At 45.3% G+C, this 26,792-nt stretch overlaps 2 protein-coding genes across 2 annotated transcripts; both read right to left on the reverse strand.

Moving 5' to 3' along the window:
- Window positions 1-8,379: 8,379 nt before the first annotated feature.
- On the reverse strand, window positions 8,380-18,229 carry ube2z (ubiquitin-conjugating enzyme E2Z). The gene is made up of 7 exons (XM_084448783.1): window positions 17,409-18,229; window positions 16,717-16,789; window positions 16,148-16,335; window positions 15,529-15,640; window positions 14,453-14,565; window positions 11,393-11,483; window positions 8,380-11,011 (listed from the first exon to the last, which is right to left on the reverse strand). The coding sequence occupies exons 1-7, from the start codon at window positions 17,861-17,863 to the stop codon at window positions 10,835-10,837; spliced, it is 1,209 nt and encodes a 402-aa protein (XP_084304909.1). The 5' UTR covers window positions 17,864-18,229; the 3' UTR covers window positions 8,380-10,834.
- Window positions 18,230-18,873: 644 nt separating this feature from the next.
- On the reverse strand, window positions 18,874-25,986 carry atp5mc1 (ATP synthase membrane subunit c locus 1). The gene is made up of 5 exons (XM_084448785.1): window positions 25,924-25,986; window positions 24,088-24,135; window positions 22,116-22,196; window positions 19,847-20,034; window positions 18,874-19,229 (listed from the first exon to the last, which is right to left on the reverse strand). The coding sequence occupies exons 2-5, from the start codon at window positions 24,124-24,126 to the stop codon at window positions 19,115-19,117; spliced, it is 423 nt and encodes a 140-aa protein (XP_084304911.1). The 5' UTR covers window positions 24,127-24,135; window positions 25,924-25,986; the 3' UTR covers window positions 18,874-19,114.
- Between the last annotated feature and the right edge of the window lie 806 nt (window positions 25,987-26,792).

A 26,792-nucleotide genomic window follows, 5' to 3' on the forward strand; every position in this document is an offset into this window, starting at 1 on the left:
CGTAGGCTGCAGCCACATCAACAGAAACATACATACATAGAGGTGAATAAAGGTATAGAGTATTTTATTTATTTAGATAAAATGTCTGTTTCCATTCATGATGCTATCTTCATGATGTCATCATAAATTAGAGGGTGAGAATACTGCTTGAGTTGCCTGAGTAACAGCCAATGAGGGTTGAGTTCATATACTAGGACTGGAAAAAAGTTTTTTACTTTGAACTTGTCTCTCTCGGTATCATGTTAAAAAGCAAAAACTATTCTATATGGTTCCATACTAAACTGTGGTTGTCTCTTTACAGTTGGTGTGATTTCTAATAAGATCACAGCAGGGGATCAATGCTTCTGACATACAAATATACAAATATGTCTGTCGAGGTCTTGTTGCATTTTGGCCCAAAATTCAAAAGTATCTGAAGCTATGTCAGTGTTTACACACCATAATCCTTTAGCCAATGCTGATCCTCCCCAAGAAACAAATCCATGATTACTGACTGCCAAAACCAAAGTACTTTGTTGGAGAAGCCACCAAGTCTGGAGATGTGAGCTCAGTAGTGACGACTAGATGGATGATTAAAAGGAGCGAGTTCCTGCAGCCACAAGGCCAGAACCTCCAAGCATTGATCAGTATGTAGAATGAGGACGGGACAGAACGCCCAACACCAGCCGGACCCTGCAGAACCAGGAGACCTGGACCCCAGCCCAACACACTGCTGAACCAGGGGAACTAGACCCCAGCCCAACACACTGCTGAACCAGGGACCTGGACCCCAGCCCAACACACTGCTGAACCTGGACCCCAGCCCAACACACTACTGAACATGGACCCCAGCCCAACACACTGCGGTCAGTTTGTTGCATAACTGTTTAGACATCTCTCTGAGCAAATAATATGATTGCAGGAGATGGAGAGAGAGAGAGAGAGAGAGAGAGAGAGGAAGAGAGAGAAGGATCGAGAGAACATATCCGACCCGGACATGACAACACATGCTACCCTTACCTGGGGGGGGAACAACATGAACATCAGTAAAGATGTAGCGTAGTAACATGTAGCATAGTAATATGTAGCGTAGTAACATGTAGCATAGTAACATGTAGCATAGTAACATGTAGCGTAGTAACATGTAGCGTAGTAACATGTAGCTTAGTAACATGTAGCATAGTAACATGTAGCGTAGTAACATGTAGCGTAGTAACATGTAGCATAGTAACATGTAGCGTAGTAACATGTAGCGTAGTAACATGTAGCGTAGTAAAACGTCTGTGTTGGTAAATAGCCTGTGGTGGTTCAGTGTCATGTTTAGCCAGTCTTGAGCAGGAGAACAATGGAAACACAATCTATCAAACAAAGCACTGGACGATTCCGTTCTAAAAGGAGTACGGGGTTCCACTTCGCTGGCATCACATGGCGTTGGTGTAACGATGTCAAGACGATCACATCTCCGGAAAGGTTCGTATCGGTTCTCAGACGGAAAGAAGATATACAAGGCAAAGGAAAGCTTCAAACTAAAGACATCATTCAAAGCATGGGTCCTCACTCTCTGTCCTGCTAATCTTGCTGTCTCACTTGTCTTAAACGTGCCCGTCCAACTAGGGGTCAGAATCGGATGGGGGAATTTTTTCCCCATGATACACCAGTCCTTTGGGCAGGGGTGTCCCAGGCCATCTCTCCCCCCCTGGCTGGGTAAGACCAGCGTCTTCACACCGGTAGGTATCGTGATGAGAGCTGAGTATCTACAAGTACATGATATTACAGTCATTTATCAGACGCTTTTATCAAAAGAGACTTAGGTGGTCAGGGTTCTACTACTCGCCAGAACTCACTCAAGTGCATCTACTTTCTTGAGTATGTGCGTGTATGTGTGTGTGTGTGTCTGCATGCATGTGTGTTTGTGCATGTGTCTGCATTTGTGTGTGTGTGTGTGCCTGTGCAGGATACATTAGTTAATCTCTCCCATGGAGGCCCCCTCCCTAATCCAGATTCTCTAATCTCTGGGGAGACCGGGACGCCCGCGCACTAATAGAGTCCCAAACTGTGCTACTTCTTCTGGGGATCCTACTGAACCAACTGGGGTGCTAAAGTCTTCCTCTGAATGATGATCACCATGAGACCGTTTCTCTCTCTCTCTCTCTCTCTCTCTCTCCATCTCTCTCTCTCTCCATCTCTCTCTCTCTCTCTCTCTCTCTCTCTCCATCTCTTGCTCTCTCCTGAAAGGGCAAACATTAAACAAACCATTTAAAAACTGAGTGGAAAAGTGTGGATACATCTTGCATTTGTTGAATGAGAATTATGTATCTTAAATTTCTATTACAAACTTGTTGTTCTTGTGGAATCACCTGTGGGAGAATGGTATGGCATAGTATCAATATCAGTATAGTATCAATCAATGATTCGATTAATCAATCAACCAACCAATCAATCAATCAATAAACCAATCAATCATTCAATCAATCAATAAACCAATCCATAATGTATGATTAAAGTTTAGCCTACACACCCATTAAACGTTAAAAAAAAAAAAAGAAAAAAAAGAAGCTTTGTCAAGGCCAAATAAGAACTTATGGGTTGATATCCTTACTACTTTTAGATAAAGATGTTGCAAACATTTTTAACTAACTTTTGTAGGTTAATGAAGGGACAATCTGTTAGAATTGAAACAAAATAAATACATCTAACATTTTTAGCAATAGTAGCTTACATTAAAGAAAACAGCACTATGTCTGATACATTTAGGTGTGTTATTTTCATCAAAACAATCAAAGTAACCTTGAATATCATATATTTAGAATGTATTTATTTATTTTAACAGTTTATAGTTTCAGAACCATTCTGAAAACATTGCACAATACAGATTACAGTGATAGGCTATGTCTGATATGATGGGTTTCAGCTTTTAAAATTACATTAACAGGAAAACAACTGTAGGAAACATCCGTTGGAAAGTGTGCACTATAGGACGAATAACGACAGTTACATGTATTACTATAGGCTACATTTATAACATTTTCAACCACATTTTGTCATTTAAAACATAACCATGAGTTATTCCATTTGTTTATGCAGTAGCCTAGCCTACAACATGGCAGAGGAAAACTAAGGGAAACTAGAAACGTTTCCTCTGAGGTTTAAACAACAAACTCGCCCGGTCAGGACAAATCCTCCGAATACTTGAAGAATTGAAACCGAGTCACGAGCAGCTTATTTCATACTCACTACATTTTGATTGAAGATTCCTCATGTGGCGCTGTGTGTCGTTTCCGACTGCACAAAATGGAGAGAGCGAGAGAGAGAGGGAGGGAGGGAGGGAGAGAGAGGTAATTTCGTGAAAACGCACCAAACAAGGGACTAGCTAACGCGTGCAACAACCCCCAATGAAACGTAGCCAGTCATATGTAATTCTGAGAAATTCTTAAGACAAACAGCCAAAAAGTAAACTGTCAGGTTTCAAAAAGTAAACGGACAGGTTCCTTCATTTGCTTGAAAACGGATGGTTCTCACCAGAACCATCGTGCTGTGTCCTACTCAGGTTTTGGAGACAACCAGATGGGGTTTCTTACTACGAATCAAGACTATAATCACACATTTGCAAAGATCATTAAAGTTGGAAAAACTATTAGCGTAGTGATGAACATTATTTTGCTCACCACCACATCACTTGAGTGTATTAACGTGCTACAAGTCATCTCACTTTTCAGGTAGAATGATTAATAGGTGAGTTCTCATAACGTTCCCTGACCAGGGTCTTGTCTTGTTCGCAGATACCTCCACCAAGCGGGCATTTGGACACAGCGCATCATGTATGTATAGCGTATGTACACCACACATGTAGAGAAATTGTGAACTTTTCATCAAGTCCCTGCACAATGAACATTATCATAACACAAGAGCCCATTTAAACGCATGCTATCATTTTCTGTTAAGTTTAGGTTCACCACTGTGAAATTAGCCTATTCTCTTAAATTCACAGTTCAAGATTATAGGCTATTGTTGATTGGAGATCTATAATAGTGGCTGCACTAGAAACCTTTAAAGAAACGAATAATTAATTTTGTTTTAGAATAGCAGACAAATATTATATATTGTCTGCATTCATTTGTTAAACATTTACACCAGTAGGCTAGACTCTTTTGCCTTTTGAATCGTTCTTTATCGAAATGAAACGGTTTCCACAAATAAGTTCAAAAATCGTTTGTTCATCATGTTAATCTAATTTCTTTTATATTTCTAAAACAGTTTGGGAACGAACAAACTGTTCTTCGAAGTGTATGCTACATCATACGTTTTAATGAAAGCGCGAACGAAATGCCATAGAAAAGGCAAATGATTATAAAGCAATATTCATAATATGTGTGCACGAAATAAGCACACCAAGTGGATGTAGATGTGAATGTAACATGATTCATTACAACAGGTCTGCATTGTGCAGTCCACCGCGGGGTTTACTTTCATAAACCATTTTGATCCACGTTGGGGTTGTTCTTGATTAAGTGCCCCGAGTTCTACTCAGAGAAACGGTTTGTGTGTTTGTGTGATTATTCTCACAGCCTACATCCTCATGGATTCACCACTTGTCATAAGTTATCTCTGATCTTACCCCATTAAACAAAATCGCACCTTGTATGTGGTCACATAACAATGATATAATACGAATAATAGCAATAATAGTAAGAACAACTACAATAATAGTGTTAATAATAACAATAGTAATACGAATCATTTATTTATGCACCAGCTTTCATAATAAGAGCTATATTAATAACCATAATACGTTATTACTGTAGTAAAATGTGTCAAATTCTAGGCTATATACTTAACTCAGCATATTATCTCTAAATCACCTTTAGATATAATAACTATCCTGTATTAATGTATTAATGTTTACAACGGCGTTTGTTTATTGTTCTGCGGGCATTCTTTCATGGTGTTTCACCTCAGGTTGCTTGTTTCCTGATGGGATGCCTGGTGGGATGAATGAATGAATGGGCCACAATAAAAGTCATTGACACGATGTCCCTCCCCCACTCAATCACCGTCCACCGACGCGTACCTGGGAGGATGCGGTCAGGTTACATCGCTCCCATTCAGCTGCTCACATTACTGTCCATTTTAATACGCAGCCGACAAGATCAACCGGCCAAAGCAAGGGAACATGTGAAGAACTACAGCGGATCGATACAATTGATCAGGTGTTGTTGCAAGATATCAGTTCTCTTGTTGTAAAATAACGACTATGCAAACTATTTCAACAAAAAGAACGAGGAATTAGTCTGTGAGAAGATATTGAGTGACTCGATTTGAAGTTGTTGAAACAGACTTGGTATAGGCTACACCTCATAGGCTAAAATCAGTGTTAGCCTACCTGAGCATCCGTGTCTGAATCACATCTGTCGCCTCCCTCTCCGTTCTCTCTTCATACTGTGCTCTGATGACTGTTCATCTACATTCTAATGTTAAAACGGTGTCTGTGCGTCTCGCGTCGACATGCGGATCTCAGGTCGGTGCAGTGAAGTGAGCCAAGAAAAGTCACGCGACATTCTATAGCCTAGTACTGTCCCCTGCTACACCTCCAATTATGACAATACTCCTCTCCTCTCCTACTCATACATGCAATAGTTCACTGGTCAAAGAAGAGATTGATACCCCCCCCCCCCCTCCTACCCCCAAAGGTCATCCTCCTCTGGAGTAAAATGTAGACCTATGAACTATAAGGGGATCAATAAAGTATCTATCTCGCTATCTAATCGCTATAGCCTACAGGTGCATTCCATTGTGCCATGGTGTCATGTTAGAACGCCCGGGCGGAGACACTTCCCCTGGTGACTGAAGAAGAGGGAAGATGTAAAAACTTTTTTTTTTTTTTTTTTACAACAGACGAGGGTAAAGAAGTGTGTATATATTGTGTCTGTGGGTAAGAAATGGGTCTATATTGTGTTATATATTGTGTGTCTGTGGATAAGAAGAGGGTATATATTGTGTTATATATTGTGTGTCTGTGGATAAGAAGAGGGTATATATTGTGTTATATATTGTGTGTCTGTGGATAAGAAGAGGGTATATATTGTAGATCTGTGGGTAAGAAGTGGGTCTAAATTGTGTATATGTGGGTAAGAAGTGGGTCTATATTATGTCTGTGGGTATATATTGTGTCGGTGGGTAAAGAAGTGGGTATATATTATGTCTGTGGGTATATATTGTGTCTGTGGGTAAAGAAGTGGGTATATATTGTGTCTGTGGGTAAGAAGGGGGTATATAGTTCAAGTTCAAGGCTTTTATTGTCATGTGTATTATAAAATACAATGAAATGCACTGTGCCCGGCACTCTCAGACATCTTATACATATACATACATATATATACAATCTTACTTACATATATTATGTTATGTATTGCAGACCTGCAAACTCTGGAGTAGTGAAAAAGGTGACGACATACAAAACTAAAACCCTCTAGATTCACTGAAACTACCATGCTTAACATAAAAAAGGTGACTGTAGTCAAAAGGTGACAAGTTTGCAGGTCTGGTATTGAGTGTCTGTGGGTAAGAAGTGGGTATACCTCTATCCTCCCCTCCCTTGACTACACACATCAAGACAGCGCAGGACCTACTCAGTGTCGCCTCACGCAAGAGCCTATGGGTTCGATTCCCAATCCTGGGTTTGATTCCCACTTGGGATGATGTCGGCAGTGGGATTGTTCTCCCCAGGGTGGTCAGGTACCCAGGTGGGGTATCTCCCAGGGTTGTCAGGTACTCAGGTGGGGTATCTCCCAGGGTAGTCAGGTACTCAGGTGGGGTATCTCCCCAGGGTGGTCAGGTACTCAGGTGGGGTATCTCTCAGGGTTGTCAGTTACTCGGGTGGGGTATCTCCCAGGGTTGTCAGATACTCAGCTGGGGTATCTCCCAGGGTGGTCAGGTACTCAGGTGGGGTATCTCCCAGGGTTGTCAGGTACTCGGGTAGGGTATCTCCCAGGGTTGTCAGATACTCAGCTGGGGTATCTCCCAGGGTGGTCAGGTACTCAGGTGGGGTATCTCCCAGGGTGGTCAGGTACTCAGGTGGGGTATCTCCCAGGGTTGTCAGGTACTCGGGTGGGGTATCTCCCAGGGTGGTCAGGTACTCAGGTGGGGTATCTCCCAGGTTGGTCAGGTACTCAGGTGGGGTATCTCCCAGGGTAGTAAGGTACTCAGCTGGGGTATCTCCCAGGGTGGTCAGGTACTCAGGTGGGGTATCTCCCAGGTTGGTCAGGTACTCAGGTGGGGTATCTCCCAGGGTAGTAAGGTACTCAGCTGGGGTATCTCCCAGGGTAGTAAGGTACTCAGCTGGGGTATCTCCCAGGGTGGTCAGGTACTCAGGTGGGGTATCTCCCAGGGTAGTAAGGTACTCAGGTGGGGTATCTCCCAGGGTAGTAAGGTACTCAGGTGGGGTATCTCCCAGGTTGGTCAGGTACTCAGGTGGGGTATCTCCCAGGGTAGTCAGGTACTCAGGTGGGGTATCTCCCAGGGTGGTCAGGTACTCGGGTGGGGTATCTCCCAGGGTAGTCAGGTACTCAGGTGGGGTATCCGCCAGGGTAGTCAGGTACTCAGGTGGGGTATCTCCCAGGGTAGTCAGGTACTCAGGTGGGGTATCCGCCAGGGTAGTCAGGTACTCAGGTGGGGTATCTCCCAGGGTAGTCAGGTACTCAGGTGGAGTATCTCCCGGGCCTTTCTGTGCAGAATTTGCATATTCTCCCCATGTTCACAAGGGTTTCCTCCCAAGAACCCAATACGAAAAACATGCAGAAGAACAGATGCTATTCAGTCTGGTCCCTGACCAGGACATGGACTGAGCACTTGGTCTTTGTCCCCGGGCGCCACTGATGAGGGCTTCCCACTGCTCCTGACTGCCCCTGGAGGAGGACAGCTTGAATGGGAGCAATATGGAGGACAAAATCAACTGGCGACCCCTGATGTTGAATGTGTGCGTGTGCTGTCGCTGCTCACGTGTGTGCGCTGGTGTGTGACACTGCCGTGTGTCAGATTAAAGACCCCTTGAGATCCTGTAATTATTATGCGAGTGTAATCAGATCCATGTAGCTACTACTGTAAGTAGAACGTGAAATCAAGGGAAGGGAGGGGTCTCAAAAAGTCTGTCCTGTCATTCTCTGCTTCTCAGAGAAGACGTGAAGAGATCAGAGGAGGAACTTGACATCTCTTTCAAGTTATTTTGGACAGAGAGGACACTGGGAATCTCTATTTCTGAAAACCAGAGATACTTTAGTTTTCATGTGTCTTATGTATTAATAAGCCCTCAGGAGTGTGTTTGTGTGCAATCGAAACATTAACAGCAAGTAGGTGTGTGTATAACATACCAAATGAGTCAGACACTTCTCAAAATAACCATTGGTACGTTTTATTAGTCGGCTCAGTCTTTTACATGTACAATGGAATGAAAACACAGAGCAAAATGTCAACTATGGTCTTGCGTGAACTTGGCAGGCAGAGTTTTGGGACTGGGAGGCCGAAATGGGCCCCACTTCTGTCAAAGCAGACGTGAAGAGTTCACACGGAGCCACTTCAACTAGTCTGCAAATAGCGGTTAGCATAATTGGTGTCAAACAAACATGAATAAACTCTAAAATCGAAATGCCCTGTTAAAGACAGCCCTCTCCCAACTGAGAGAACCATGGCTGACTACATACAAATTCACTCAAAACAAGCAGAATGGATTCCAACCGGAACTTAGAACCCACATCTGAAAACAAAGGGCAATTCTAAACAAATGATGAATGAATTTAAGAGCTAAACCCTGTCCAACTGGGGATAGGTCAGGTGTTGGACACACAGATGAGAGAGGAAGAGATAGAAACGTCCGTGAATAGAGGAGGGCGGTCTGGCTGCCCACAGGGTTCAGAGGCTGGCCCATGCCAACACGCAACACCAACAGTGGCGGCAGTCCAAACCAAATAGGACAGGCGCGGTTTGGCCGTTCTCCTGAGAGAGTTGTTTCAGAAACGAGGGCTGACGTCCCAGATTTCTTTACTGGCTGAAAAAAACGGCAGACTTTCAAATGACAAGAGGGCCAGTCCAGAAACAACCAACTATGCCCTCGTCACTTCCTGGAGAGGGATAGACAACATGGTGAAAACAATCTGAGGGCAAAGTTACACTAATACAACGTTTATTAATAGTAATAATATAACATAATAAACTGCTGTTTCACATCTAACCGTGTGTGTGTGTGTAGAGAGAGGTTTTCTGGAGAGAACCATTTGTGTTTTCAGATTCAACATTATCTTCCAAAAGTAGGAATACAATATTCCACATCTATATAACAGATCTCCACCTCGAAGCAGGAACAACTGCCACCTGGTGGTCGAACGCAGCGCTACGGCCGGTCCTTCAGCTGAGACTTGACCTCATCAGAGTCCATCTCTCTAGTCACTATGGGGTCCAATCTCACTGGCCGGTGATATCAGTCGGACTAACTTGGTCTGGATGTTGCCCCTTACATCAGAGTCGCCCCCGCTCAAACAGGAGAGGGAACCCAGAATGCCTGAATCAACAAATGTCTGAAAACAAACAAAATGACTTGTTTATTTGAGATTGAACTGCACCAAAGGTCACCCTTGATGTCCATAACCACCACAGCATCACAAAGTATAGACAGGAAGTAAGACGCGGGTCTAGGCTAGCAAACCAACGCCACTCAGACTGGGAGACAAGGACAGGGACGTCTAGGGTATTCCTGATTGGATAAGAGGCAGCCCTACCGTGAGGCAGATCGCTATTGGCCCAGAGGCCTGTAGTATGGAGATTGGATCCGGCAATCACAGCTGTCGTTTTTAAACCAACCATATCCAAACGTTACAGCAGCCTGCAGCGTCACACGGTGGCGCTAATGTCTGGGAGACGACCAGGAATACCCTCGACGTTTATAACCTCTCTCACAGCCCGGCGACATGGCCACCATGGACGTCAAACACAGGTTCAGAGAACATCCTTTTAACAACCTTTACATGCACACAACACAGAGAGAGACGTCCTGGTTACCATGCTGTCACGACCAAGCCTACATATATATATGTATATATGTTATATACATATACATATATATATGTATATATATATATATGTTATAATGTTGACTAGAACAAGTAACACTACTGAAAACCTTTTCAGTAACTCTGTGTTTAAGTGTGTGTGTGTGTGGGTAGTGGGAGTATTGTTGTGAAAATGATAGTGGGTCTTCCTCGTACAAACGTGTCATCGTGAAATCCGAAAGAGAACCTGGACTTGAATTGAACTAGGATTCCACACTTGTCATACTTCAGACATAAAAAACAACACAGTAACAATGTTAGTATGCATTCTATCAGTATGTGGATGTGATTAGAAAGCAGATGTTAGACGCGTTTAGGAGATGACGGCCAATCTAAGACTTATCTCAAATGTAATCCAGGGTTGAGAACGAAGAAACTACAACGAAAAAAGGCAGACGCTTGTCTTTTTGCTGCGAGGCAGACTTTCTACAGGCCGCCCGGCGCGTCCAATAGCACGCCGGCGTCTCTTATCAATGGAAAACAATCAATGGCAGTCATTGGGAGGAGAGGGGGGGAAGTAAACTGAAACGTCCAATCGGAACAGACATGGGCTTTGGTCCGATTCCAATCCCATGGCCGCGGCACTCTGCCGTGCCTCGTGAGATCACACATCCTCCCCCAGAAAAACCCCCTCGCCGGTGGCCAAAGAGCCCCGCCGAAACAAACGAAAAGGGAAGGAGACAGAAGCGGAGAAGCAGGGGTGGGATGGGGGGGGGGGGAAGAAGTGTGGCGGGGACCAGCGCCACGGCGCCCCCTGGGGGCTAAGGCTGGGAGCTTCCCTGGCTGTCTGGGTCCGTGCCGGAGGAGCTGGTGTCAGAGTCCGAGTCGGCGTCGTTCTCCTCCGGGGGGCACTTCTCGCGGACGCGCCGCTGGGTGGAGCCTAGCCGTGCAAGGAGGCCCTGGTAGTCGAAACGGCCCCTCTTCTCCCCGAACGGATCCTGGAGGGGGAGAGAGAGAGAGGGGGAGAGAGAAAGAGGTGTGTGAGTGAAGGAGAATGTAAACAGCCATGACCTCACTGGGGGCTACTCATGAATAATGCATAATGTCGGGGGCCCCAGGTTCCCAGCTATGGTGCTGCTGGTTAGGGGGCCCCAGGGCCCCAGCTATGGTGCTGCTGGTTATGCTGATTACCTCTCTTTATTGGACATACTTTACATACATATCGCCAAAGCTTAGAACCAACTATCCAACCAAACAGCCAAAAAACAAGAAAAGGACAGATGCCAACAACACTTCACCTACTCACACACTACACCTCCTCACACACTAACTCTACACCTCCTCACACACTAACTCTACCTCCTCACACACTAACTCACCTGCATGTTCTGCCCCTGCAGGTGAAGCCTCTCTTTGCAGACCCCCTCATAGAAGTCGTAATACTCCAGGAAAGACTTCTCCATCACACTCCTAACACACACACACACACACACACACACACACACACACACACACACACACACACACACACACACACACACACACACACACACACACACACACACACACACACACACACACACACACACACACACACACACACACACACACACACACAGGTGAGGTGACATCACATTTAGTGCAACTAAGAACTGTCCACTTATTGTCCAATAGAGCTTGAGAGAATGAAGCTGCAAAGAACAGAGGGACAGAAAGAGGACATGGTTCTAAGTTATTAGGTTCTAGGTTCTAAGTTATTAGGTTCTAGGTTCTACTATATGTTAAAGATCTATTCACAGTGCAGCTGTTTTCACACAGAGGACAGGAGTGGGTTTCGATCAAACACTACACACACTGGTAGGAGCTATTTTACTTCATGTCAATGACTACCCCATTTACTTTTAGGTTTAAAATATGTTCTTAAATATGTAAGTTGACTTCAGTTACTTGTATAACAAATATTTGATATTTGAGCCTTTTTACAGAGGATAACCAACCCTGTGGTAGCAGATAGTGGGACTGAATCACCAAAGATGCCTCCAACGCAGTGTTGCCTACTTTTTTATACACAATCCATTGATGTTCCATCGACGGCAAAACTAGTTGTGTTGGTTATGCATCATATACAGTAGAATGGTTTTATTAGTTCCAAAAATGACTGTATACAAAATGCCCTGATGTTCGATCGACGCCAAAACTACAGTAGTTGTGTTGGTTATGCATCATATACAATGTTTGTATTTGTTAAAAAAATTAAAACATTTGCTTTGAGTAATCTTTAGTAGATGGACTGACCAAAACATAATTCTTACTTGATTGATGCCTAAATCTTACACAGCTAAGGCATTCTAAGGCCTAATTTTGTTCTTTTTGTTCAGTTGTGTTTTGTTATGCTTTTAAACCTGTAGCACTTGAGATTTTTTTAAATGAAAAGTGCGTTACAAATTAAATGTATTATTATTATTATTATTATTATTATTAAGGCACAATCTAGGCATTCTACCCATAGATATGAACACGAGATGACTCGTAATGGATTGAGCGGCGCAAAATACGGCCGCCATATTGGTCCGATACCGCTGTCACGTGACAACCGCTCTCCTCAGCAGTTTGTCAGTAAAAGTAACCCTGCATCAAGAGATAACTCTAGAAGATAAGTAGAAACAAATATTTGTCTTTGAACTATCCATAACAGTCAAACAACATAAATAATAAATAAATTAAATAAATTAAAGCTGCTACGCAGTGATGAGGTGGGGCCAGGCAATTTCCAACAAGTTTAGGAGCAATAAGCGAGAGAATAGGAGGACAACAAGAAAGTTGACATTCCAATGTTAATTTTGTATTCGTATCGTATCGTAAAACATTTGTAAAACATTTTGATGCATTGTAAGCTCGATTTTGATAATTCAACAATCTGGTCAATGAGTTTGTGAATTACAGTCTGAAGATCCAGTGTAGCAAGTTTGGTGTTAATTGATTGAAAAATGTGGGATGAGATATGTTTATTCATTTTTACAGGTTTTGTTTGCTTTTCTCCATCATTGAACATTAACTTCAGCAGCTGTGTACTCAGTCAGTTGCCAATCAATCGATTTAGTCATTGTAATCCTCGGCGGAGGTTGGGTAGGGTTGCCAACAGTGATGTCTCAGATTCGTGGAGCTTTGTTGGATTGTGGGTAACAGTTTTCTCTGTATGAAGTGTTGGTTTCAGAGGACAGAATTAAACATATTTTTAAAAATTCAATTTTTGAGATAAAATTCTGAAAGAAATCACACTACATCTTGGATATGTTGTTGTCACTTTTTATGAGAATGATCAGACATTGATTTGGCGAGAATTAATAGGAACTGTATACAGAACTGTTAACAGTAAAACTTTTTGATGTGCTTTGGGCTCAATTTTTCATATTTCAAAAATCTGTGAGGATCGCTTGGTAAGGACAGTCTGAAGATACAGTATATCAATGTTGGTGTCAATTGAACAAAAAATGTGGGAGGCTATAGGTTTGATAGGTTTTACAGTTTATGAAGAAATCAGAGTGATGGACTTCAAAATTCCTGCAAGGTCAGAGCGTATGAAAGTTGTCTCACTTGGGACTACATTCACGTGGTGGTTTTACAGTGATAGCACCTATGGCTGATTTGTTAAGATTTTTTAAAGTTTTAAACTTTAGAATGTTGCTGTAGCGCCACCTTCAGGTTTATTGACCTACAATGCAGGTTGAGGACTTTGGGTATAGGACTGGAGCTATGTGCAAATTTTGGTGATTTTTTGTCCACGGGAAGTTAGACTTCAGTGGAAGATGGAGAATAATAATAATAAAAATAATAATATTAATAATAATAATAATAATAATAATATAGGCAAATACAATAGGGTTCTGGCCCCTAAAAATTACAAAGTGCAAAACAGCAGCATCCAACAGTTTTAGTTGTATCTATCAGCTAACAACTATGTATTTATCATCGTTCACTTAAAAGACCCGGCACGTAGAGCCGTATTGTTCACGACCGACCCATCACTAGTTTACTCGTGGAGCTCCGTACCGGACCAAGATGGCGGCCACATTTTTCGTTCGGCAGCAATCAAATCAACGTCAATGCGGAGTCTAGTGTATATGTCTATGATTCTACCTACCTACCGACCGACCGACCGACCTACCTACCTACCTACCTACCTACCTACCGACCTACCCTACCCTACCCTACCTACCTAACTACCACCCTACCTACCTACCACCCTACCTACCCACCTACCTACCTACCATTCTACCTACCCACCTACCGACCTACCTACCCTACCTACCTCGCTCCCTACCACCCACCCACCCTACCTACCCATCTACCTACCACCCACCCTACCTACCCACATACCTACCTACCACCCACCCTACCTACCTACCTACCTACCTCCCTCCCTAGGAGAGGTCACTCACCACAGCGCCTCGGGGCAGGCCACCTTCCCGTCCAGCATGTCACACACGGCCACGCGCATGGTCTCGTGGCGGATGCACTCGTTATAGTTCTTACTGTCCCCCGGGTGTCTCTCCTGGAGGAAGACAGAGGACACGGATAATAAAACACACACGCGCACACACCCTCATACCGGCACTCGTATCGGTGAACGCACTGGACTTGTAAAGTGCTGTCATCCAAAGCGCTTCACAATGGCCTCTCATTCGCCCATTCACACACACATTCACACACCAATGGCGGCCAGCTGCCATGCCAGGTGCCAGCCTGCTCATTGGGAGTCATTTGGGGTTTAGTGTCTTTGCCCAAGGACACTGACATGTTAACAGGAGGAGCTGGGATTCGAACCGCCAACCCTACGATCATTGGACGACCCGCTCTACCTTCTGAGCCACGGCCGCCCCCTACTATTACCATAGCCATTGATTTATTATTACTGTTATCCTACTTCTTTATTGATATTATCTTGTATTATGATGTTGTTGCTATGAGGCTGAGAAGCCAGAACCCAAGAGTTTTACTTCCCTGTGCAAAGGTCGCAACAATAAAAGGTCAGATTCTGAATCTCTCTCATTTGGACAAAATGGACACTTGTCGAAGTAGTGGTGGCTGTGGCTCAGTGGTAGAGCGGGTTGTCCAATGATCGTAGGGTCGGCGGTTCAAATCCTGCCTCCTCCTGTCTACATGTCGAAGTGTCCTTAGGCGAGATACTGAACTCCAAATTCAGAAAAACCCCACAGAACTTCCTCCCTACTGAAGACCCCAGGCCTGACATCTTTTCTGGCAGAAATTCAACGTTATTTTGTTTCTTACTAATGGGTGACTTCTGCCGGCATAGAAGCTCTGTGGCCAGGTATATCCCAGAGTGCTTTGCAACTACTCGGCTTCAAAAATGTTCCCGCCTCCATTAGGGGCTTGCAGACAGTGACTTCATTGAATAAAATGCATACAGTATTTAAGAAACTACATTTCCCACAGAGCAGTGTAGTAGAACACAGGCTGCGTCCTGGGAACAGTAGTTTGTTGTGCCGGGTCGTACCTGCTCGAAGCCTGGCTCGTTGTGGTAGGGGTTCTCTGTCATGAGGGACTGTATGGAGATGAGGACTGAGGAGATGCTCTGAGCTGGGCTCCACGCTGGACCTGTCCACGTCCTAACAGAACCAGAACCCCCCCCCACACACACACGCACACACACATTAAATACACCCCTTAACTAGCCTTGTGAGAGCATCCTGATCTAGCGAACTCACTTTCAGTTTCTATTTGCAGATCAGGACTTCCCTCTATCTAGAACGGTTTCCGTGGGCGGGACTACTGGCCTTGACAGACTCCTTCAGCCAATAGACATAACAAAACATTAACCAAATCCAATCTGAAGAACGGCAAAAACATTTTACATTACAGTCATTTAGCAGACTTTTATCTAAAGCGACTTACAATAATTGCATTAAATGTAGGTAGTCAGTGTACTACTACTCGCCAGATCTCAGCATCTCCTTTCTAAAAAAATAGTGACTAAGAGCATAATCTAGTGCTTAAGCAAAGGGGCAAGAAAGCTGGAAGTCCAAACTGATCTGCAGAGAGAAATCAGGAGTGAGCTCGGCGAATCAGGACGGTCTCTGGAGGTGAGAAACCACCTGCCACGTCACAGCTCTTACCCCAGGATGCTGAGGCACACTTTGCCGTTGCGGTAGAAGTTGGGGTTGAAGCGGACGGTGTTGTGGCCGGTGGTGATGAGCTTGACCCGGGGCGGGTGGATGGGGTAGTCTGGGGGGCAGCGGAACAGGAAGAGGAAGAAGCCGCCCTCGTACGGCGTGTCGAAGGGGCCCGTGATCAGGGCGTGGATCTTGTGGGAGGGGAGAGGGAAAGGCAGCCTGAATAATGGCATGAGCTTTAACGGTGCATCCATCCGTCTGATAACGCTGTCATGTTCACAGACAAAGCATGAGCACAGGCTCAATATTGATCAGATCTAGGTAGCCTACATCTAGGTAGCCTACATCGGGCTCACACTAGCAGCTGTACGTCTCAATAATCTATCTTCCTCTCCACATTCACACATGTAATACATAAAGTCTGATTTTAATCAAAGTTATGATTCATCTGATCTGCGTTGACGCCGTTGAAAACGGAAGCGCGAGATTGTGGAAGCTGTCGGACAACTGAGACGCAGGCTGGATTTTAGACTGGACAGCTGGGCACCGACGTCACTGGCTGGGAGGTGTACCTTGGTCATGTCGTGAGGGTCAGGTACCACAAACATCCCCGGAGGAGGCTCCTTATAGATGGACATTATATCCCTGGAGAGAGGGAGGCAGACAGAAGAGATTATACTCTGAAAAAAACAGGCGAGACAACAAACAAGAGAGCTAGTATGCTCTATGTATTGACAGACATTTAGCAGCATATATTATACTATAGTTCACATTTTCCCATCGTATTTTTCTAAAGACGTGCTACTAATAGTAGGCCCAACCCTACAATAGATCTTCAAATGGCATATATATTCATCTTAACTTCCTCATTAAAATTGGATGCATCGCATTTTTGTGAAGTAGCCTAAGCACAAACGAATGTTACCCCACGATGATCAATTAGGCTAGTACTAGATCTAGCCTACTTCATGACCTCTGAAATGTTTATGAACACAATAAACGTTAGCCAACGTTACCTGTCCCATATCATATGTAGACTTAAGACTAACGTTTGGCTAAAGGCAAAACCCAAGTGTTTCATCAGGAACTGGAACGCTCTGTATCAAGTTTCAGGTATATGCTTTGAGATGAGACTCGGATGACAGTAGACGGGTTGGGAGAAGAAATCCTTTCTTCAGGGTTTCCGACTCCAGGTGGGTGAACATGGATGTTTCAACAACTTTTTAAATATTTTTTAGAAAGCGGCAACAACAGAGGCCTTTACCTTTTGATTCGGAGAATGCATTGCTGGGACGCCTTCTCGTTGTCCCAGTCGGTGCTCAATGTTGGGTCCCAGGACGTAGCATGGATCTGGGACAAAAGGCCAGCTCCGGCCACCCCCGCGACCCCCAGACCGATACCGCCGGGGAGAGCGGTCGTAGGTGTCGGAACGGCCGAGCCGACCGCCGTACTGGCTAGTACCCCCCCGACACTGTTACCGAACCCGCTTCCCACGGCCGAAGTCGTCGTTGTGTCGGAGGAACCCGGAGCCGCCACGGCTAGGCCGGTCTCCGCGGCCGCAGCGGGAGGCGGGGAGGCTGGATTAGCTGCGCCGAGCGTCGAGTGCCCCGGCAGAGAATTACCCAAACTCGGCAACAGCGGAGCTCCATTGCCCTGGTGGCTATTACCGACACCTAAGCCAACCGCACCGTTTGTATTATCTCCAACGCTATCCGCCATTGTCAATTAGCACTTATGTGTCAGCTAGCTAATGTTACAGCTAGCTTAGCTAGGCTAGCTGACAGCTTGACAGTTGTCGATTCAGTTTTCTTGTTACGAGTCCGAGTCCACTCACATACGAGGAGGAGCAGCGAGGGGAATCGAAACAGACTGAAGAACGCGTTCCCACGGCATTGTATGTCTATCGCTCCTAACTAGCACCCCACGAAAGTAGATAACCTTGTCAGCTAAACTGAGTTAGCACGAAACTATTACTGACACCTCGATATAAGACAGGAAGAACAGATTATTACGTTAACGCGTCAAACCGTGGTTTCCCCTAATCGTCACACATCAGCGCAGGTTGCGGTTCAGCCTGGCTGGGTTTATCACTGTTGTGTTGTCGTTACGTTACTGAACCACTTCCTCTCAGAGGTAGACGGATACTGCCCCCCAGCGGCCACTGTTCTGAATTGCAGTTAATCCGATCTTTCAGTGCATAATAGAATTGACTAGCAGGCCTTTTGGGATAAATTTTCCTCATGATGATCGCCAGAATCTCTTCCTAGAAGTATTTACTGGAAGGAAAGACCTCATATTCCTAAATATAAGTAGACAAGTAATGAACATATAGGCCCCAACATGGCAAAACGTTCCTTTGATAGTCCCATTTTGTGTCATGTATAATCTTAAAACTGTTATTTGCAAAGTCTGGATATGTTTAAATCAAATCTGCATCGATTCATACAATACCTTCTCAAACGACTCAGCATCTAATAAATAAACAAGGGTTTGTGGCACTCTCTTTGGGCCATGGGTCCAAGGTTGAATGTCATATGTGTATGTATTTTAAACTTTAAAATAAACCAAACAATTTAACAACCATAGTGATGTCTCATAAGTGGTTTCATACATGCAAATAAAAGTCCCTGACTAGTCCCTCCCTTGACATGGTAAGGGCTCATATGAGGATATTTAGTGTGACTGTGGGAACAAGTATGAACACCACAGCAAATCAAAGACGGACACAATTAAAGTTATCCCAACCATTTATTCAGACAGAACATCTAAACCGAAGTGAGATCCTACATAGAACTTCTGAAAAACAAATAAACAAGAGCATGTAACACAACAGGTAGGACTTCTAGTCGTAGTAGTTTTTGTTTAGTCTTAGAGTTGGAATGGTGGCGCCACGTCATCTTGAGCGCGTCGAGTTCCAATTCCCCGGGCAGAGGAGTGAGGAGACGGATAAGTGGAGGGGGCGGGGCTAGATTACATGGCGAACAGGATGAGGAATGCCACCATCAGACAGAACAGGCCCATGGCCTCAGACAGGGCAAAGCCCAGGATGGCATAAGAGAACAGCTGCTGCTTCAGAGAAGGATTCCTAGAGAAAGAGGAATTACCGTCATCTAATGTCTTTACCATTAGTGGATTCATGTTCAAATCACCACAAAGGCGCACACACTTCTCCCAATATCATACCCAACTATGCCCATAAATCTTCTTATAACCAGTTATCATACAGTAGATGAACTGTATGACAACACTTCAGAACTACAAACTCAGGGTATACCTTTATTAAAAGGTATAGCCAACATGTAGGTAAATATTTTAAATATTTATATGCTGCTATGATAAAGAGGGATAAGTCAATGAGGACCTCTATGAACACGTCTTTGTAGTCCAGTTTGGCTCTGCGACAGAAATCAGTGTCAGATCGACATCGGTTTTATGGGAAAAATAATTGGCAAGCGCACGTGCCAAGATTTAAACGGCAACGCGGAGCGCTGTCCTCCGTCCTTATTTGGGCGTGTGGGCGTATGCAAACCGCTTCCTGCAGGCTCTGGGCGTCGCCAGCCAAACTCACCCTCGCAGCATAACTTGCATAATATCCCTTTAATTACATAATATCCCTTTAATTACATAATATCCCTTTAATTACATCGCCGCCATTTCCCTGCCGGTTAACCGCGCCCTTTTGCATGCCGTCGGGTCGGTTACCTGGCGTAGCCGATGATGAGGCTGCCGAACACCGTGCCGATCCCAGCCCCTGACCCGGCCACACCCACTGTGGCGGCGCCCGCGCCGATGAACTTGGCGGCCGTGTCGATGTCCCTGGAGACAGCGCTGGTCTGGAAGCCCCTGGTGGTCAGGCTCAGCGCTGAGGACTCGCCGACAGGCAACAAGGCCTGCAGGGTGGAGGGGAGGGAGCGGTCAGAAGAGAAGAGGGGAGGGAGGGAGAGGTCAGAAGAGGGGAGGGAGGGGTCAGAAGAGGGGGGGAGGGAGAGGTCAGAAGAGGGGAGGGAGGGGTCAGAAGAGGGGAGGGAGGGGTCAGAAGAGGGGAGGGAGAGGGTCAGAAGAGGGGAGGGAGGGGTCAGAAGAGGGGGGGAGGGGTCAGAAGAGGGGGGGAGGGGTCAGAAGAGGGGGGGAGGGAGAGGTCAGAAGAGGGGAGGGAGAGGGTCAGAAGAGGGGAGGGAGGGGTCAGAAGAGGGGAGGGAGAGGGTCAGAAGAGGGTCAGAATCAAGGACAAAGACACAGAAATAGAGGGGTAGAGAAACGAGGGGGGAAAGAAACGGGGCAGAGAGAGCTGGGGCGTGTGTCCGCAGGCGAGCTGTATTTTAGAGCTGGCACCTGTTTTCTCATTGTTTACAATGGGTAATGAGTGAGACTTTAGCGCTATAGTTACATGGCCTCTAGGCTTTTTTTCCCCCCCCAGTTGAAAGAAGTTGAACTGTTTGGGCTAAAGCGCAAGCTGTAAAAGGGTTCTGATTTTGGCAAGACTGAACGTAGCTGTAAAACATCGGTAGCCTAGCCAAGCTTTTTCAGCGCACTCCAAGCAGCTGTAAGCTTGGCACCGTTTAGCTACTACATACAGCTTGTTGGAGGACAGGCAACGCCATGTCTTGGCTACAGGAAGTGGCATTACTGACCCTCTAGCCTGTAACCCCGCCCCTTGAGAACACCAGGGGAGAGGCTCAGACTACAGGTCTACAGGCAGGGGGGCAGGCAGGCAGCCTGTAACCCCGCCCCTTGAGAACACCAGGGGAGAGGCTCAGACTACAGGTCTAGGCAGGGGGGCAGGCAGGCAGGTAGGTAAATGTTCATGGTAAATAGTAGGGTTGCAAATTGTAGGCACGTCCCTGAATCGATCATTGGTAATGCTAAAGATCAATCGATGGTTAATTGTAATTAAAATACCAACATTTCCAAACAATACCTAAAGCGTTTTTTTTTCTTAATAAACGTTTTTTTTACTTCTTCTTCGTATGGGTTGGTTGTTATAGTCCTCTCCCCCCCAGGCTCGGGGCCGAGGGGCTATCCTTTTACCACCCCGAGCCTGGGTGAGGGGTCACCCGGGATATATATCCGGGCACACCTCCAGGAGCCGTTGTCACCGTTTCGTCATCCAAAACCGTCAGGCCATGCATTCCGTTGGCAGTTTTATTACTGACGGACTGGGTTATTTTCTCTGCCTGCTCCTCCTCGTAAACACTGAGCCCATGGTGGGTTTGCGGCAGGTGAGACAAGGAGCAGAGCCAACTTATACGAGTTAACGTTCAAGTGATAGAGCATTGCTGTTGTCGTCGTGACGGCATCACAATACAAGTGGCTTCTTGTCCTTTCGAAATATGCTGCTGTTGATTTCTCTGCATTTCTCTGGAGATGGCTGCTTCGCTACCACATTGGTTGATAGTGGTATCGCTATGGTTAACGATCAATGAATGGATTTTTGATTGTTTGCATCCCTAGTAAATAAGACTGCGCTCATATAGCGCCATTATCCAAAGTGCTTTACAACGAAGGCCTCATTCACTCATTTACACACATTCACACTCATTGGGAGCATTTTGGGGTTGTGCCTCTTGCCCAAGGACACTTCCGACGTGTGGACAGTAGGAACCGGGATTCGAACCGCCGACCCTACGATCATTGGACGACCCCGCTCCAGAGCCACTGCCACCCTACGGTAAGGCAAGTAGGTAGACAGGAAGATGGACAGGTAGGTAGGTAAATAGGTAGACATGTAGGTAGATAGGTGGGTAGAGGGGTGGACAGGTAGATGGGCAGGGGGTAGATAGGTGGGTAGATGGGTGGACAGGTAGATGGGCAGGGGGTAGGTAGGTAGGTGGACAGGTAGGTTGGTAGACTGTAGGACAGTGGTAGGGAATGACAGGTAGGTGGGTAGACTGTAGGACAGTGGTAGGGAAGGACAGGTATGTGGATAGACTGTGGTAGTGAATGGTGTCAGCCATTACAGGCTGGTTCTCACCTGCTGCTCGGTTCTGGCTTCAGGTCTGTTGAAGATGGAGACGGAGACTGGCCGAGCGAGGACTCTGGACCCACCGCGCAGCTAGGACGGACACACGATTTAACATCACAGCCGTGTATGGACTACCAGTAGTCTTAAATCACAGGGCGGCACCAAGAAAGACTGAAATCAAACTCCCTCTACGATAGGACTACATGTAACACCACACAACGCAAAGAACAAATTTACAAAAAAAAAAACAGGTAGTTGGGACCCAAGAGCTACTGATGGCAGAACTGCCCTCTTTTTTTTTTTTTAAAGACCTTTGAGTAATACATTTGACAATTTAGACTTAGAAAGACATTAAAAGGACCCGCAGATACCCTGAACACTATTTATTAGAACCAGGAAGCAAAGTGTGCAGGTGGCAAGGATTATTCCCAGGGCTGTTGCATTTTGAGACTCAGATTTATTAAAAACAAATGTTTATTTACAGTACATAGTTAGTATGTAGGTATACATTTAGAAGTGGCCATAAAACATTCGCCCTCCTAATGCAGGAATCTCAGATCGATGAGATCCTTTATTGATCCCCAGGGGGCAATTGTTTAATAGCCCCCGACTCCTTGGCAGCATCATAATGATCGGCGTGATTGGCTAGAAATGAGAAGCACTCAGCTGCGACTGCGCTAGGTACAACCGCTCCTCCAAACACCCAATCACGTGGCTGCAACTCAATATAGAAAGCTTGTGGAGTGGACATGTGACGAGGTTTAGTTGTGGTCATTTGTGCGGTCACACAGCGTAATATTCTGGAAGTAATGTTTTGACTTTTGATTTTCAATAATACAAAAACGGCTGACGGCACAACATCTACAAACATCTTGATATTTAAATGTAACTATCCAACGAAAAAGCCAATCGTACTTCAGCGCTGCATGGATGACAAACGCGTTTGTTCTCGGCCTTCGAAAGGGGGGAGCCAGTGGTGGAGCACAACCCTTCTGCAAACCGAGGTTCATCTGGCACTGGGAGGAGACTGAAGACCACGGGGGTTGGAAGTTCAATCACAAAGACCACAGTGCGGCTTAAGTTGTTGTTGTACCAAAACATCAGAATGAGCAAGACGCATGATCTAAGCGTCTTTGACCGTGGTACGAATGATTGTTGGCGTCGGAAGCGGCGGTTCTAGTGTCTCAGAAACAGCTGATTTCTCACACTCTACAGTTCACAGAGAACAGCGCGATGGACAAGACCTCCGGCGAGTGGCGGGTCTGTGGGCGAAAACGCCTCGTTAAAGAAACGGGTCAGAGGAGAAAGGCCAGACTCATTCAAGCTCTCAGAAAAGCCGCAGATGCTCAAATCAACCGCTCCGTTTTCAACAGCGGAGTGCAGAAGGGCACCTTGTTCAATCCGTGCCACAAACAACTCAGGGTCTTCCGGAGGCAAAAGGGGACTCTAACCCAGTCAGTACTAGAATAGACTCAGTACTAGAATAGACTCAGTACTAGAATAGACTCAGTACTAGAATAGTCTCGCGGGCCAGACGAGTCGACTTCCGGCCCGGACTGTCAACTACGTCTGGTATTCAGACGCAGAAATTTTGATGAAGGAAGTTGGTGAAAAAACGGGCGGATATCCCGTAAAAATTCCATAGAGATCCAGTCCGGACCGGAAGTGATAGTTTTTTTTTTTTTTAAAGAATTTCCTTTTACAAATTCCAAGCGGCTGAAGTCCAGACTCTCTACGGAGGAGAGTACTAGAAAGGTATACCCACTGAAGTAGCCACTGAGTGTATATCATGGATGTATTGGTGTATATACAGTACACACACATACAGATAATATCCTCAGTCCACATGTAATGGTATTGTTGTTATGCCCGTACCAGCCTGTCCACTGAGCAGGCTGGGTGCGGGAGGGGGGGGTGCTTTCTGGATGGCCCAGCTGAGACAGCGCTGGGGTCCATTAGCTAGGGAGGAAACGGTACATACCACAGGAGATGAAGTGACGAACTTGGCGCAGGCATACATGGCTGGATTCTGTGGGTCAGAGAGAGAGAGAGAGAGAGAGAGAGAGAGATCAGTTTCTAACCCATGAACACATTCCTTTATCTTTGTTCATTAAAAGACAGAAAAGTACAATAGATCCATCTATTCAACAGGTAGTTCATGGACTGCAAGCCTGTGTGATGTCGGTCAGTAGTTTCACTTAATTTCAGCAACAGTGGAATAAACAACTTAGTCAACCCTAGTTATCGCTGCGGCTTAATTGCATAGACTAATCTGAATGAAAGTCAACCAATTTCTCTATTGCTCAACGTAACGCTACAGGCACATATGTGATCTGAGAGCCAGGGGGTGACTGATCAGCTAGGACAACCACATGCTAGTGAATGCAAAATGATCACATTTAAAATTGCGATGGCAAAATGTACAGTATATTGATTACTTTTTGAATAGTCAGTAATTAGTCACTTTTAAGTCAAAATGTGCCATTACAAGCGATAAACCCAATGTTTCTGGGCGGAGTTTATAGTTTCACTCCTCTGAAAGAACAGCCCGTTCCATTCTGCCGCCTGTTTCATAATGAGCAGTAGAGACGGTCGGTCGAAGTACACGCTTCCTAAAGCCACTTTTCATTAATCCGAATGGATCAAAACGCACGCACAGTCAAGACGCAAACACGACTTGAAAATCCTGCAATCCACTCTGATACAAGGTCAACTGGCATTGTTCCAAAGCATCGTTTAAGATCCAATCCAAAGACATGGAGTCGTTTAACAGCCAAGTTAATCCAGTTGTTGCATGGTGGAGATATGCAAAGACATTTCACACGATCTAGTTAACCCAAACGAAGCGATTGAGAGAAACATTCCTAAACGACTAAATGTATAGCTAGCTAGCAACTTCGTTACACCTTCACTTTAACTTGTGTTGCCATTAACAGAGTTTACGTTAGCTAGCAATAATGCGCTTAGCTAGCAAACGTTATCATAGCGAGCCAACTGAATAACTACAGCCAGGTATGCATGTTCAAGCCAGGTCCAGAGCAGGTGCGCGACAGTACTGCTTGCAAATAATCATGCATGAGAATGTCAATTTCTGCATTTAGCTAGCTAGCCCAGTTAACTACCTGTACATGAGGTACTAGGTTCACTAAAGTTAGCCAAATGTCGCTAGCTAGGAAAGTTGCTATCTTTTACCTCTAGCATGCTAGCCACCTAGCCCTGTCCACTCACCGGGTCCAGACGTGAAGGTCAAAACGACTCGCGCAAAACGGCACAAGACTTAAGAAAAACGGAGTCCCATTTAGTAAAACACGAAACAGGGCAATGCAATAGATTTAAATATAGAAACGTCCTCAGAATCTCCAGACGCCGTCATGAAACCTCCAGCAGGTCAACACGAACACTGGGATATTTGCTAGCTACGTTAGCTAGCGAGGCCCAGATCTGCACGGTCAGACATTTTGCACCAGTGTCATTCATCCCGTTTAATCACTGACAACTGCACGAACTCACGATTGCATGCCCGTCTGCACAGCGTTAATTTTCTTGCCTTAAAATTCTCAATTTAAGGCAAGAACACGAACCAATGCTAATCTTAAAAGCCTGTTGCTAGTGGTGAAGTCATTGAATGCCCCTCTATCTCGTCAAGCTGGCTACTAGCTAAAATAGCTAGCTGCATTAGCTAGCCATAGCAACACCTGCTAACTATCTGGTTAGTAGCTAGCTAACTAACCGTCATCTCCTTTGACGCATTCACGACTACACTAATGTTGATCGGTTATATAGCAGCATACTGCAACAGCACCTAATATAACTTTACCGATAAGTTACTGTACTGCCGGGGTCCGGGGTTGCAGCTCTCGACTCTTGCACACAGCAGCGGTGAATGAACGTACAGTGACAGCTGTCACCTTCTCATTTATAAGTTAACGCACTGCGTCCTAAACGACGATTGGACAAAATGAAACGCCCCTGTGCAATGATTGGCTATTTCTTCAATCACTACTGTGAACCTATCCTATCATTTTCCTTCTTACCATTGGACCTTGATCCAGGAACCCCCCCCCCACCACCACACCCCGATGGTGACTTTTCTAAGTACATCCAGTGTCCTCTGTCTCCATAGGACGTTCTGAAGGATGTCCCGCCTATCTCAATATCTGTGGTGAGTTCTATCTGAAAACGGTGTGTACCGTTTTGCTACGGTTTCCGTGTGAACGATATGTTTCCTCGAAACGGTGTGCAACAGGCTTTGAGGTAGGTTTTCTCTCGTTTGGTGGGTGTGTCAGAGCAGGGGTGTTGCCCAATTAGCAGACTGATAGGCTATTATAAACCCTTTCCTCAGCCACCATAAGTGCAACTCTTACGCTCAACATGCCACCATTTCGTTTCAATAAACCTTTAGCAACATTTTCTCAGGGCTGAACTCACCCCAGTAGTGTAGATCCATAAAGTAGGTACTATTTTGAAAACAGTGAACGCTAATGAAATAACTGTCTGATTGTGTGTGTGTTAATTCATTAGTGTCATTGTGATTGATGAGGACCACAGTGAGGTATTCCTGTTGGAAGTAGGCTGTACTTTTTATTCTAGTTTAGAAGAGGCGTTTCTCACTAAATAGCTACTGGTACAAGCCACTATACAGCTAGGTTACAAGTGTCAGCTAATTGTGTTTATATTTGGCAGCCT

This window comes from Borostomias antarcticus (genome assembly GCF_949987555.1).
Source record: "Borostomias antarcticus genome assembly, chromosome: 14".
Lineage (NCBI taxonomy): Eukaryota > Metazoa > Chordata > Actinopteri > Stomiiformes > Stomiidae > Borostomias > Borostomias antarcticus.